This window comes from Trichoderma atroviride, chromosome 3 (genome assembly GCF_020647795.1).
Source record: "Trichoderma atroviride chromosome 3, complete sequence".
Taxonomy (NCBI): domain Eukaryota; kingdom Fungi; phylum Ascomycota; class Sordariomycetes; order Hypocreales; family Hypocreaceae; genus Trichoderma; species Trichoderma atroviride.
Genome location: NC_089402.1, coordinates 346,017 through 361,434, shown reverse-complemented (window position 1 = coordinate 361,434; position 15,418 = coordinate 346,017). Strand labels below are relative to the sequence as shown.

At 46.2% G+C, this 15,418-nt stretch overlaps 3 protein-coding genes across 3 annotated transcripts; 1 reads left to right on the top strand and 2 right to left on the bottom strand.

The window, feature by feature from the left end:
* Positions 1 to 110: 110 nt before the first annotated feature.
* Positions 111 to 1,915, bottom strand: TrAtP1_005335 (uncharacterized protein; the record flags this gene model as incomplete). The annotated part of the gene is made up of 6 exons (XM_066112667.1): positions 111 to 654; positions 713 to 809; positions 882 to 1,047; positions 1,109 to 1,413; positions 1,542 to 1,547; positions 1,612 to 1,915. The coding sequence occupies 6 exons, from the start codon at positions 1,913 to 1,915 to the stop codon at positions 111 to 113; spliced, it is 1,422 nt and encodes a 473-aa protein (XP_065968752.1).
* A 3,607-nt stretch (positions 1,916 to 5,522) lies between these two features.
* TrAtP1_005334 (uncharacterized protein) lies at positions 5,523 to 6,308 on the top strand (the record flags this gene model as incomplete). Its single annotated transcript, XM_066112666.1, has 2 exons — positions 5,523 to 5,578; positions 5,693 to 6,308. 2 exons carry the CDS (start codon positions 5,523 to 5,525, stop codon positions 6,306 to 6,308), a joined length of 672 nt encoding a protein of 223 aa, XP_065968751.1.
* Positions 6,309 to 6,457: 149 nt separating this feature from the next.
* Positions 6,458 to 8,430, bottom strand: TrAtP1_005333 (uncharacterized protein). The gene has a single exon (XM_014089402.2). The coding sequence runs from the start codon at positions 8,208 to 8,210 to the stop codon at positions 6,756 to 6,758; it is 1,455 nt and encodes a 484-aa protein (XP_013944877.2). The 5' UTR covers positions 8,211 to 8,430; the 3' UTR covers positions 6,458 to 6,755.
* Between the last annotated feature and the right edge of the window lie 6,988 nt (positions 8,431 to 15,418).

Here is a 15,418-nt window from a genome sequence, read left to right as displayed (position 1 = left end):
CAACGTTTGTAAAATAAGGGACTTACCTGGTGAAACCTAAATAGAAACAGCTCTTGCATATTGTTGTGAAAAACACTAAGCAATCCGTACAAATTAGAGAGCTGGTCGTTTCATCGGAAGTTGGAGAAATGATCACTCACATGGTCCGGTAGCTCCACCAGAGTACCCTCGATACCTTGTTCCATGACTCGGAAGCAGCCTTCCACATCATCACTAAAGCAAGCAACTCTGGCTTTGGAAATGCCCGACTGCAATGCGACTTTCGTGCCATGGCAATCCAAGAATTTGAATGGATCCGGCTCATTGTCCCGTTTAGTCAGTGGCGAAGCGACGTGAGAATCGCCTGATATGAGGAAGAAGCCAAATCCGCCGTTACCTGGATCCATATTGGCTGAGCCTAGAGAGCCCCCAAAGTTAACCAGTCCATACCTTGGAGTGTATCCGTTAGGAGGAAGGTATTCAGTCGGGAAAATATTCTTGATATCCACTAGATCAAATGGGGTGTCGTCGTTGCCAATGACAGACGGATCAGAGGTTGCTCTAAGCGCATCTAGCTGTCCATTATCAAGGTCGATGGCCCATATCATCAAGCCCGAAAGCCCTAGTTTATTCGCGTAATCGATCTTGGTCTGTATCGTTTGGACATCGTCAAAACTTGAGCGTCGTTAGCTTATGACCATCTGATGAGAAAATAGGATGTCAAGTTACTTACGAGATCCACGAGTTCTTTCCATAAGGCATATATTTGACGGCTGCCTTTTTATCCCAGTAAGCTGTTGCGCCAGTTCGACGAAGTACATCTGTAATCTCTTTATACGCCAGCTCTATCAGCACCTTTCACGCCAAGGACAATCATGAGTATATGAATGGAAAGTTATCACCTCTGAAAGATAATATGCCTGCAGTGCCAAAACATGGGCCTGCATCCCCTGGGCCGCTAAAGGCACATCCGGGCTTCCAACAGCGAGGGTCTTTTAAACGGAACGATCTACCGTAAAATCCGAGACCTAGAACGATTTTTGATGGTTCAACTCCGACTCTCCAAAACTATTTGCCAAAAAGGGTCAGTAGCCTTCCAAAAGCCCATGCTTTGTACCCTTTGACTCACTAGATCAAGTGAAAGATCAATCTCTGTCAAGTTGCTATGGGCCAAGACCTGTTTACCGATTGTATTGTTGCCGTCCCACACTCCATGAAGGTCATATGACATTAAATTCACCCAGTCAACATGAGGAACCATGTTCTCCAAGTCGAAATGGCGAAGATACCAGTAAGAGGTTGGAGCCGTAAATGTGACGAGATAGTCGCGGCCACTGGCTTTGATTGCGGCTCGCAGTTCCTTTAACAGCACAGCATAGTTTTCGCCATCCTTCTCAGTGCCGCCGCGATCGTCGGCTCCAGGGTACTCCCAATCTGCTTCATTGTAAGCTAAAAATTTTTTTTTTTTTTGGATTATACATTCGGCTTGTTTGTGTGCGATCCGTAGTATGTCGAGATGAGATTGCTATGGGTCGTCGATGGTGTTGGGGTGATACACTTACCAAAATCTATCGAGGGATAACAAGAGCAATTAGCGAACAGTCAGATCAATTGCAAAGACAAAGAACTTACCCAATCCATCATACCCATAGTTCTCTAAGAATTTCAAGGCATTTTTTATAAACACTGCTCGATTCGCCGCTGTAGACACCATAGCTGGAAACACGCTTTGCCACGGACCTGGATCGCTGAATTTCCAACCACCGAGGGCAATGAGTAGCTTCAAGTTCGGATTCCGAGCCTTTATGTCACCAACACTTTCATAAACATTGGTTGACAGGCCATCCATGTTAGTAATTCGAAAGTCCGAAGTGATGTATCCAAATGCAACATTCAAGTGAGTCAGATAATTGGCAGGAATCTCTCCAGCCTCCATAGTACCACATAGATGCTGAGTATTCCACGCTTCCCAGTATCCGACCACTCGTTTCTGAACATTTGACGGAGGGCCGGACGGCTTCGGCTGATGACAGTTGGATTGACAACCTTTGCCACAGAACTCGCTTGTTGTACCGCAGAAACCAAATTCTGAGCAGCAGACATTAAGGGGGCAAGATTGTTCGGCTTTGGGAGCGAACTTGCCGCATTCTGCTTTGGCATTACAGTTGGACTGACAACCTTTTCCACAATACGTTGGGCCATAACCACACCAACCACTAACACCGCAACAAGCACCGTTAGGACATGGCTCTTTCTTAGAGCAGGTGTAGCCGCTTTGCCTTGGTTGAGCCAGCCTAGCTTCGACGATGCCAGTCTCGCGCCATTCGTGATGTGATTGAGTGTGCCGGAGACCGTAAACGCAGGAGGAAATGTAGTGAAATGAAAGCAGTGCTGATATGAGCAAGAAGATGGACGGGTAAAAGAATGAGAATCGACGCATCTCCATAGCATCACGAGGACTGATGCCAGTCGATCCTCTGTAGTATCAAAATGATTATATCCGACTCTCTGTGTTGCAATTCTTTCTTGATACGAAAAGGTTCAAACTACATTTACTTCTATCTCTCACTCTATTCATATATACTTGGGTATGCAATGTACAGGTTGTCATCGCAGAGAGTCATGAGCAATCAAGCAGCACGGCCTCCCGAGCCCAAGAACTTGGTCATTTGATAGAGTGCGAAATGAGGCTTGTTGGACCCTGGAGCAGCTGGATAGTGATAATTTGATAGTTTCCATTTTGAAACACCGACGGGAAGAGGACAGACTCACCGCCAGGCAGCTGTTTGTCATTCTCATTCCCTAATATGGCAAGGAGTGTTAGGTCTGCGCCATTATTGCTAAGCTCGGATGTTCCAAAAATGGTTGTTTCCCACACAGACCTTGTCCCCCTTTTGGTCAGTAAATCTTCTTCTATCTACAAGGGTGCCAGCTCTCCTGCTTTATATATATGTTCCCAAATACCTGAAATTGAGTGACAACTCTCATAAACTATGGCTTCAGAGAACGAAATCGGAGCAAGAAACCACCTATATTGCTTTCATTAATGCTAAATGTAATGATGCCACCATTAGAATACTTAAAATTTGAATGTGTTATTCGTGGCTCGCCATTGCAGATTATATAAATTTGTATAAATAAGTACATACCACAAAGCTCTAGCATGTATTCTAGCTATTTTTACTCTCGGTCTTGGCCGACAAGGGGAAGATCTCTCTAATGCTCAATTCCGTTGTTTCAGGGAAGAAATATGTGGTTTGTTTGTTTACCCGCTTTGATCAGCCGCCATGCTAGAGCAAGTATGGTGATAAAAACCCATGTCATCCCTGCTCCGGGGGTTTCATGAATCGCCTACCCGCGTATTATTCTTTGAGCACGACACGACGAAGACAAATATGCGAATAAAGCCAGCGCACTTTTATAATCAAGTGGTTTGCCACGTCTTGGCCGCAAAAGCTGATGTGGATCTTGGCGGCAGGGCCTGAAACAAGTTCAAAACATAAACGCTAGTTTATTAGAGGAAAACTCACCCAGCACTTTAGTTGTATTGTTTAATACCTTAGCTATAGCTTGATAAACTATACATCGTTAGCCTATATGTAAGAGTATTCAATTATTATATCAGTATAGCTATGCCTCTTTAAAACAGCAGTAGCCGTAGTAGCTGTAGTTCAAGTACTTATTAGTACATGGTAGTCCATGCTATAGCTAAAGTGCTGGATAACTTCTGTTCCTATGATCAATGGCAATGTAGATACTAGCGTTATTGTGATGTGTGAGATTGAGAAATGTTTGTTGATTGTTTTGAATCCCCTTTTTTTCTACGCGGACCTTGGGCGGGAACTTTTGCAAAGCCAAGAGCACGGGAAGACCCATGCCGGGTCGCTGCGTTGAGCCGACTTTAGCGACTCAGGCCTCTTCTTATGCCTCTTGTTGGTACAGCCCTAAAAATGCATCATCGTTGAATATTGATGGTATAGGGAAATTGAAAAAGCCAAGTATATGCGTATTGTCAAGTTTTTAGCAGAAAATAATTGACGCAAGTCATGCTTAATGTGGAAAGAGGACTGGTTCCAATACACGGCACCCTTGAAAATGTAGTCATGTCGATGTTTGCTATCGGGCAGCATCCTTCTCAATGACCTTCATGTTTGCATTATGCATCGTAACAATCACAGCCTTCAATCCATACTTGTGCTAATCGGTCGTCTTTGAAGTGCAGAAGACAGGATTTGTCTTGAAAATCGCACACAATGTGCCTTGGGAGCGGTCCGTGCGGTCGTGAGGAAAAACTCGTTGCTTCATGAGAAAGAGTCTCTTCTTCAGCATTTATTCTGCATCTCTACATTAAGTCTATAGCCAAAAAACACCTTTTGCTGCATTTTTGCAAGTGCTACTTTTCTTGAGTGCAACAATGGACCTTTATAGGCTTTTCTTTTCTCTTTTCCTTCTTGCTCTCCGGGCTCATGCATTCGCATTTCCCGCTCCTGTTTTGACCAACGGATCTGCTGCTGCTATCGAATGCAAAAAGCACACTGTTCACGATGGCGACACCTGTAGTAGGATCACCAGGGAGAATAACATCACCTATGCACAAATTCTCGCTTGGAACGACAATCTCAGACCTGCCTGCACGTAAGTTGAGGCCACGGATGGGTAGATTGACTCTGCAGTCAAGGAGAGCTAATTGTATGAAAGAAACATGAATGATTTCTTGGGCAAGAATATTTGTATCAGCAATCCTTCAGGCAAATTTTCTATCCCCAATAACTCGCGCGGAGCCACGACTACCATCTCAACCCCGGCGTAAGCTTCTTCCATGCCATGCAATTGATCGTCTCAAGGAAACTTACAAGATTCGCATAGACCAAAGCCAACGCTGGTACTTAAAGCGACCAATGAGCGTTGCGGGCAGTTCTACAAAGTAGCCAAAGGGGATGATTGTTCGACTATTGAAGCTGAGTTTGGCACATCGCTGAAAGATTTGTAAGTCGCCAAATCACCTTGCTGTATATCGCGCGATGATACTGACAGATGATGAAGCATATTTTTAAACCCAGAGGTCCACAGTAATTGCACTCACCTTCTGCTGTACTATTATTACTGTGTCAGGCCAGTAGGAAACATATCTACTTACTCAGGATATGGCGGAGATCAAACTGATAACGACATCTGGGTTGAGCTGCCTATGAAGTCAGTACCGAGGAGGGACATTATGGCCTCGTATAGGACCAGCAAGCCTAAAATTCCGATGGCAAACGGCACACGCCGAGATTGTAGTTTGTAAGTGCACTTTGCCAAGGGCAAGGGACAGATTTTTAATTTATTTTGCTCTAAGGTACTTTTGGCTCGAAAATGATGATACCGATTGTTTGGGATGGGCTTACCAGGCAGACACTTCACTCGAGGTGTGTACAATCCTACCACTTTCTCACGCTGTGTGGAATACTGACTTGGTTGTGGTAGGAGTTCATGTTATGGAATCCATCCTTGAGGGAGGACAAACAGAAAATTACATCTAGTGGCAGTAACGATCCGCAGCCATGTACGCTCTCTGCAAGCAGCTCATACTGCCTCCTGCTGACCACCCCTTCTCCAAGTAAGACTTGTTTTTTTTTTCTTGACAGAGAATCTCTACTCCTTCATGAAACATTTGCGTGAAATTGGAATTGAACTGTGGCTCATATATTGTAGCTCCCGATCCTGTTCAAAGTCCACCAAGTCCTCGAGCGGTTGGAGAGACTGCGAACTGCACCGACTGGTTTCTCATAGGGCCCGAAACCACATGCGACACAATCATGGGCCTTAACAACTTGAATATGAAAGATTTTTGCTTAATGAACCCTTCCGTTGGTAAAGATTGCAAAGGACTATCTAAAGGCACATATTATTGTATTTCGACATACCCCGGCGGAAATCAGCCTTACACCGAAGACGACGACGACGACGACGACGACAATGACAATGACAAGCACACAACAATGACTGATCCCGCGGTGACCAAGAGTGCTTCACAGACGTACACACATGCCACTGCAACATACACTGGCTTGCATACGCCCACTCCAAGACAAAGCGGCATGGTCGACCAATGCAGCGGGTTTTACAAGGTGAAGAAAGGAGACGGATGCTCCGGTATTGCCGCTCATGCGAAAATCGACCTCGGAGACTTTTATAAATGGAATCCAGCCGTCAAAGCTGACTGTTCTGGACTTCAAGCCGAGGTATACGTTTGCGTTGAGCGCACATGGCCTGAAATCGCGCGATCTGCAATGACCTCCAAGTTGACGACAGCGGCTGGGCCCAAGATGACAGTGACGGTGCCCTAAAGGTATCACAACGCCAGTTGCGAGGCCAAGCTGGTGTGGTAAGCCCCTGTAAAGCTTTCTTCAGGATGAAGCTGGGTGACAAGTATTTGGCACTGTCGAGAGCTCCATGGGTTAGCCTCTGATGACGTTTAAATAGACGGGGTAGTATTGATTGTAGCTTTCTCTCCTTCTATTAAACTATTTCCATAAAATCGAAACTCATGACTGAAATACTAGCTTTATATAAACGTTCGAGATCAACAACCCTACAAGTAAGAAGACAAAGGCTCGAACCCATGGCGGGTTAGTCTTCGTAATCCATGGCCTCCAAAGCATCATAAGCTGCCTGTACGTCAGGATTCCCCCCCTTTTCATCGTAGGCTCGCGAATATGATTCCCAATCCTTGCGGTTCCAAACAGGACAATCAACCCATGGGCCGTCAATCTCAGGCTGAAATTCGTCCCGTATCATACCACCATCTCTGGACTCGCCATCATCTGGATCGCATGGAAACGGACAAGGCCCCCCCTTTGTACAAAAACGAATCCACTTCTCTTTCGAACCAGATTGCTCGGCCATATAGCGTCTCTTCGGGGGGAGATTTCCAAGCCAATCTTGACTTTGGGGCGAGCTGCGGCTTCTCTATTGCGCCAATCTAGAGTATCACGCATCTCGTAAAGCAGGGCTTCGTAACTGCCCACGTCGTTTAAGAAGCACAAAAAGCTGAGCTCAATGGTCCGAATCGTGACTGGCAATGCTTTCAGAAGAGACATGACATCATTTTGCCGCACAAGGAACTTTGATAGCCCAAAGTGCCGGAGTCTCGGCCATTGCTCCATGGGAAAGATGTCAAGCAGTGGGGTGAAGTGATAAGGGAGGCCGCTGCTGTCCAGCCCAGTACGATAATCTGGTTCTTCACCCCAATCCGTCCTCAAATGGATATGCTCCAAGTCTTTCGACGCCTCTGCCAGGGCACGTCGTATGCGCCTGTTCCGGAATGACATCCAGTCGACAGTGGGCTGGCCGCCGGCGGTGAGGGCGAGATCAAAGCGGCGGAAACCAGGCCTGCGAAGAACATCAATGAGCTGGTCGTATTCTCGGCAGGGACTGTCGAAAAAATGGCAGGTCAAGCCTGTTGGCAACTGATGAACGTCGAGAACAAGCTCTTTCACCGACGGTGCTTTGTTATCCGCGAGGCAACGAATGGCTTCTCGAAAGCCTCGCCATTGCTCTTTATCAGCCTCGGTTTCCCACGGCTCGCTGCTCAAATGAAAATAAGTGCCCGGCCAACCGCGCGGAATGGTGTAGTTGAAGCCATATGGAAGCGATCGAAGCATCGGTGTTCTATACAGTGGATTGAAGATTGTCCCATGGGCTGCTGGCGTCAACGTGATTCTCTCGAGAGCCGGAAAGCGTTCGAGGCCGTATTCAAACGCTTTAATATCGCCACCGTCTTTCAAAACTTTGTTTTGCCGGTCTGCATACTCGCAATAGAGCAGCCATGATTCGAATATAGGCATCTGGGCCTTTACTTGCTCGTCTATAGCCTTTTCAGAGGGAAAATGGACAGCGTACATGGATCGCCTTCCCAAAATGTCGGCCAAGTTCTCTTTGCAAGCATTCATATATTCACGAGGTGCCTCGCGAAGCTCCATTTCATGCCCGTCACATCCAGAACGAGGATTGCCGAATCGGGCCTCATCCCAAATAATTTCTTTTACACTATGTCTGTAGGCCTCATGATCCGCGATAGAGCGAAACACCTCAATGTCTATCGGGTTCGCGCTTATAAACACCCTAGAGAGCTGTAAAGGTATGTCGGAAAACAACTTGGACACGAGTCTCAAGTTTTTGATGTCTTTGCTCGTCAAATAGAGAGGGATCGCATTCAAAAGCTCCGTGGGTAAGTTCGTGAGCTCCATAGCGGGGATATGAGCGTGGTAGAAATTGTTCTTGGAAGGCGAGTAAAAGAAGGCGATGAAAGGTATCAAGGGGAAATAGATGATGATATTGATGACGATGATCTATCTAAAGAGAGAGTCGAAATAAATAGTGCCGTGGTGTTGCACACGGACAGGCTTGCTGCATCAGATCATGGGAGCTCTCACGTGCAGCAGAAAGAAAGAAAGCAGATAAATAGCTAGAGAGAGAAGAAGAAGAAAATCTAGAATCTGCGTATTCATATAGTCCGTGCGGCGGCTATCCATGCGTTGGCTCTCGGCATGAGCAAACAAATGCTTCTAGCAGCGAGTAGCCCGCAATAGCAAGGAATCTGCGCTTTCAGCCGTGTGATGACAGGCAAAACATCACACCTAATAAAGGAGATGCCGTTTTATTGAACATCTTGACTATCACCAGGCTTATAATTCTATATTCTAATAATTTGCTGTGCTGGTACTCTGCTTACGCGGACCGGAACGCCTAAGCCTTCCTGCTCAACTGTCTGTGCGCAAACCAATTATTGGAACCTCGGTAAAAGCATTGACAATAAAAAATTTTGTAATGAGTCATTGGCTCCGTGTTATTTACCCACTGACTTCGCCATGTGCATGTGTCTGCCTGTCATCTTTAATATTGATTAGCCTGGAGACTGATGACTGATGTACATCTTGGTGGATAGCTGCATGATACACAGTCAAATAAGGGAAAAGTTATCTAGCACCCCAGCTCTATTACAGTACTCACATAAAGCTCAATAAAGCAGTTGATGTATCCGGGTATATACAATATCCATTGTCTAACTATCTATCTATTATATACACCTAGCAATAGTAGCAATATTAGCAGTAGCACCAGATTCTTATTATAGTCTGCCGCAACGCCTTCATCTCCTTTCTTTTCTTCCCCACAGCGCTCTCTACCCTGCCGGAGTTCCTCCCTCTCCTCCTCCTATTCCTTCGTCATCTTCTCCTTCCTCCCCTGGATCAACTTGGCCTTGTCCTCCAGGGCCTCCATTCTGCCCTCCCATACGCCCGCCCCCTAAAGGCCAGCGCCCAAGGACGTAAAAATCACCAAGGTTCCAGAGGGTATTGATAGTGCTAACACTAGCACTACACCATGTTGCAATGGAAGAAGACGTAACGAAAGTGTAAAGAAAAACAAGGGGGGGAAGATACTTTCTCCTAGACGGGGACTTGGAGAAGATATAAGAGCTAGGACAAAGCCGTTGATATCTATGTTCCCCAATAGATCAATCTATTGCGACTCGTGCTGGATGTCGGGCTCATAGTCGTGAAAGTGATCCGAGCCGCCTAGTTTGATCTGAGCCGCCTAGCTTGATCGAGGCCAACCGGTTTGATCGAGGTCAACATCCTCGAGGTAGGGGGGGCGAGAGCAATGAGAGAGTGCTGTCATATACCTGGCTAGCTTGATCTAGGTACCCGAATCAAGGATATGAGAGAACTTGCTTACCCAACTCCATCAACTTTCCAATCGAGAAGCCATCTTCCAAGAGCCGCGGGAGCTTCAATGCTTGTGACATTCACAGGCCCAAAACGGCTTTGCTGGTGATTTTAATGACGCGTTTGCCCAAGAATAAATGAAATGAAAACCACTGTTATCAAGAATGACAGACCGCCGCTGAGGAGAGAGAAGAGTCCATAATCACTACCGCTATTGGGAATGACAAACCACCGCTGAAAGGAACATTGAACCGTCACTGCAAAGAATAGTTAGTCAAATGCTGTTGTCGAGAATGACAACCCACCGCTGGAAAAGGCCATAACCAACCACTGCTGTCAAGGATAACAAACCGCCGCTGGAGGGAGCAACAAGCTGTTGGTAAAAGGAATGTTGAATCAACCAACGTTGTCAAAGAATAACACACTAATGCTGTCAAAGAATAATTAATAAAACCACACTATCAAAAAAAAAAAAAATAACACACCAACACTGTCAAAGAATAACACACCAACTCTTGGGGAAGTCTTGTGTAAAGACGCGTCTCCCAAAGACACTCTCGGCCTTGACCTCAAGGAACTCGATCTCAAAGAATAACACACTAACGCTGAAAAAGAATAACAAAACAACAGTGTCAAAAAATAACACACCAACTCTTGGGGAAGTCTTGTGCAAAGACGCGTCTCTCAAAGACACTCTCGGCCTTGACCTCGAGGAACTCGATCTCAAAGAATAACACGCCAACGCTGAAAAAGAATGACACTCCAAATACTGAAAAGAGTGACACGCCAACGCTGAAAAAGAATGACACTCCAAATACTGAAAAGAGTGACACGCCAACGCTGAAAAAGAATGACACGCCAAATACTGAAAAGAGTGACATGCCAACGCTGAAAACGAATGACAAAACCACGCTGAAAAGAATGACAAAAACAAAAAAAACAACGCTGCTGGCGCTTGGGGAGGACGGGCGGAGCAGGAACTATGCTGTCCCGGGGCTGCTGGTCGGACCCAGCAGACTCTTAATCTGCTGGATCAATACGTCCTGCAGCTGCCCGTGCAGCTCGCTCCTCTCCCTCTCCCATTCCTGCCTCTCCCTCTCCCGTTCCCTCCTCTCCTGCTGCCAACGCTCCCTCTCCCTCCTCTCCAATCCACCCACCCTCCCCGTTAACCTCTCCAAACCACTCCTCAAACCCCTAACCGCAATATCCTCCCCCCCAAAGGGGCTCCCCCCTCCACCACCTACCTACCAATTTAAAAACGCCTATGGCGTTTAAAACACTTAATGTGCCAACGCCGGCACCATACCATGTTGCAATGGCAGACATAGTGGAAAAAAAAATAAGATAAAAAAAACGTATATTAATATATAGTTTTTTTTTTTTTTCAGAACGAACGGATGCTATGCCTGGAAAAAGAAAAAAGAAGAAGAAAAAGGCCAAGGCAGGTTAGGGGCAGCAAGCAATATATATACACTTTGTACGCATTCGATATCTCACTCTGTCATAGTTATAGCCATAATAAAAAACCTTTTCAAAGGTTATGTTGGGAAACGTAAAGCGAACAATTTCGCTCATACCAAGACTATTTGGGGAAGAATATCAAGTCAAGTTTACGCCTCTGATAATACTTGTCCTCCAAATGACGCTCAAACTCTATAATGAGTCATTATCTTAGGGTTGTCTGCCCCTTTGGGCCTTGCAGAGGTTATTTACAGGTTGCTGCATCATATGCATACGTATGCCTGCTGTCTATGATATTGATTGGCTTGGAAACTGGCGGTTGATTTGATTTTTCGCTGAATAGCTTCATGATACATGGCTGGATAACCGTTGTGTGTATGAAAGTACTATTTTTCAATGTATCATCCAATGGCGTCTATAGGGATAAAATGCACGCCCATACAGAGAGTAACGGTGAGCCGAGGACGTCTCGTTCACCTCCCACCATCGGTATCGTCTGTATCAGTATAGCTTAACGCTAGGCCTGGACTATCCACAGAGTTAAAGTGGCTTCAGGCACCGGGCCGGCTTCTGGGGCGCTTCCGCCGATAAGCTCAGCAGGTATGAACCCACGTAGCCGCTCGTGCCTTTAGCTCTGTGCCCCTTCAGCATATTTGTATCAAATCCGGGAGTATACAAGATGCTTGACTCGATCCCGACAGCGGCCATCCCTGCTTGGGCCACCGGAGGATTCCGTCAGGAAGCCACCTCGCCTGAGTTCGAAGTCAACATCGCCTCTCGAAACATCTGACTGAGTCTCTTCCAGCTCCAATAACTAGCCACATCTTAATAGATGCTTGTTGCAGTGTAAGTGGCTGGTGCGGTTACGGCCCGACGGTACTTGGTGAAAGCTTATCAATGCCTGTGTCTCCTCTCTCTCCAATATTGTGGGTATATCTAGGAAGCCACTCCAGCATTTAGCTGTGTATTTAAACTTTGTGTCTCTAGATTTGCGTTTAATAATGAACTAGAATGTTATAGAAGATTTCGGCAATGCATAGACAAACCTCTACCAATAAACTTCCTCTGACCTCCAGAAAGGTTTACTGTCCAGGTTCTGCAATGGGGCTAAGCTGACGAATAACAAATATATTACCTTGTCCATGCTACCGATCATATCCTAATTCTTCCCCAGAGATATACACCTACCTAAACAAGAATAAGGAGAAACGCAGGAATATTTCACCATGAACATCATTAAACTCCTCTCCAGCTTCCAACGGCTCCGGCCTCATACTCGCAGTTACCTTCTTCGACTGCCAGTCGAAATATTGCTCGAAATACTCAATATCCTCCCTCCACACTGCCTGCTAGTCATCTACCAAACCTGTCGACCGCTACGCGCTATTACTCATCAGTACTTTCTTTCTGGGAGGGGGGAGATACTGGCTACGCTCGAAGATAAACTACGCTATCTAACCTGCCTCGCCAGATCTCTCCCTGATTATTGGGTTTGCGCCAGATGCTGCAAACTTCATAAAATTGTCTGGCGTGATGTGCCAGCAACCCACCTATATAACCCGGAGTGCGAATACGGCTCCGATTTGTGGCGCGATCCAGAAGACATTCAGATTCGTAATTCGTTCGCCCTCAATATGCCAGCGCATAGGCACGTCCAACTCACCCTTAAATATACTCGATTGAGGACAATCAAATGGAGACAACGGAGACGTCTTCAGAGGCTTCTCGAACCACATTACTTCCCGGATAAAGAGAGGTTTTATAACCACAAAGAAGAAGGCATCTTAGAACAATCCTCGTTTTATCCCAAGGTCATAGATGGAAGATATGTACATTTATCTGTCCAGACTTACCTTGGGGCTCAAAATACGATATCACGACAGTTTCTAAGACGGGAACGTATATGCCATCATATACGTGATTATAAGACGAATCTCACAATGGCTTTCGACATGGCATTCTCAGCAAAAGACTCTCAACTTTTCTTTTCCTGTAGTTCTTGTGGAACAGATTTCTCTATACAAGCTTCGCCGGAGCTTGTGATTATATGCACATGGCAAGACTTGGGGCCAGAGGGAACAGTATTTGATCCAGAATGGGAGTCGATGTTTTGCGATCTCACAAGAGTCAGTCACCAGCCTGGAAACGCTCGGAAACTATATGACCAGCTTGAGAACAACGAAGATTATTTGGTATTGTAAGCATGATTATTACTCTCAATAAATTTACAAGATATTCTTTCATTAGGCGCCTTCTATTCCTACCGTGTTTTTGACATGTTCTATTGACAGCGAAGTTGGTTCCAATGGAGGCTGTATTATATCCTTCTATATCCTGCTACTCGCCAATCCTTGTCGTGCGATTAAATTCATTCTGTTGCGGTGTTGCCATTTGCTTTGCCACAGTCTTAATTGTCACTATCAAAGTTGAGCTATGATCTGCTGTCGTCGTTGTCGCTGTTATATTGACGAAGCTGGGGGAGACAATCTGGATCTCGAATCAAAATCGACAAGCGTCAAAGAGGCGGCTCTGGTCGACGGCCTAGTTGATCGCCATCAGGCCACTTGATCCCACGCTTCAGCTGCACTGCCTTTTACGCGACGATGGACACATGCAAATCGTTGAATTCTGCCTTCAGCTTGTCCAAAAGAGGTAGAGAGAGTAGAACGCAAAACTAATCGCACAAAAGAACGTGGCAGTCAACTAGAGAGATCGAGAGGGAAGCACCACAGCCGCATAAGGACAAACGTCATAGGTCACATTTCACTGGGCGCCACAAGGTCTCATGACTATCTAGCATGCTTCTCCCGCTCGTACTATCGCTTCTCTTCACTGAAGATCTGCAGCGTCAAAAGTTGGCAGCCTTTGGGCGCGAAATGTCAGAAGCAATAGCAGTAAGTGAAATCATGTATAAATATTTCAACGAATAGAATCTCTAGACTAAGTACTAGGGGAATAGCTGTGAATTTGGGTACGGAAAGGGGAAGATATGAGTTTAGGATACATCCGGCGGCTGCATTCAGCCAAGCGATGAGGAGACGTTTGGGGAATCCATACACGATCGGCAAATAGCTCTCAACTTTGCGCTCTATAACAATACCGAGCTCTTCTATTTGCTAGGCCAAATAAAGTAGGGCTTATATTTTTAATTTAACTGCATCAGCCCCTTTAAAGTCTCTACAGCTTGATGCCCAGCTTCATCACTGCCGTCTTTTAGCTCAAAGATCATATCGGCCAGCTCTTCGCTAGAACTTGGTTGATTCGTCACTTTCTGCGTAACCGTCCAGTCATCGTCGGATTGAACCAGCAAACCTGCAAGACGCGAGGTCAGTAGAGAGAAAGCTGGTGACAATGGCGATGAACCAAGGGCGGTGCCAATAACGAAGATTCTCGGCGGAAGGGGGCGAGAGCAACGACCGAGCGATGTCATACGCATGTAAGTGTTTAGTTTAATGTAAATAAAGCAAGGATACGAAACGCCTTGCCTGCCCAAATTCATTAGCTGTTACGTCTACTACATCTACTACATCTACTACATCTACTACATCTACTACATCTACTACATCTACTACTACTTTTGTTCTCAAGTATTAATGTACAGTGATCAAGCACTGTGTTTTATCAACCCGATGAGCTACAGTCAGTGCACTAGCAATAGAACCGAGGTGCTTGATGACTTTCCCCTCTTCTTATAAACACGCTGGCAACAAGAAAAAAGCAATGCTACACTACTATTTGAGAGGGAGAAAGAAATCTGCTTGCTCAGGGCTTTCATCTGCTCCTCTAGCCCTCTCCTCTCTCTCGCCCACTCCTCCTCACGCCTCTCCCACTTCTCCTCCCACCTTATCCCCTCTTCCCGCATCTCCCACTCCGTCCACTGTCTCCTCCAACACCCAAATCCTCATCTTATCCTCGCCCTCTCCGAACAAAGGTTACCCACAGCCTATCTATCTTCTTCTCCAGCTTCTTCATTTCGTCCTCTGCGAAGAGAGGCTCCTCGCGGCCTGCAGCTGCCCGTGCAGCTCGCCCCTCTCCCTCTCCCATCCCCCCCTCTCTTGCTGCCATCGCTCCCTTTCCCTCCTCTCTAACCCATCCACCCTCCCCTTCATACCCTCCACATCCCTCCTCAAATTCCTCACCCCAACATCCTCCCCCCAAAGGGGCTCCCCCTCCTCCACCTACCTACTAATTTAAAAACGCCCATGTGGTGCCTACACTGGCACTATACCATGTAGCGACAGTAGACATAGTGTAAAAAAAAGCATGTG

What these genes read in the sequence shown, in the direction of transcription:
- TrAtP1_005333 (XM_014089402.2), bottom strand. Translation starts at nt 8,210, where the DNA reads ATGGAGCTCACGAACTTACCCACGGAGCTTTTGAATGCGATCCCTCTC.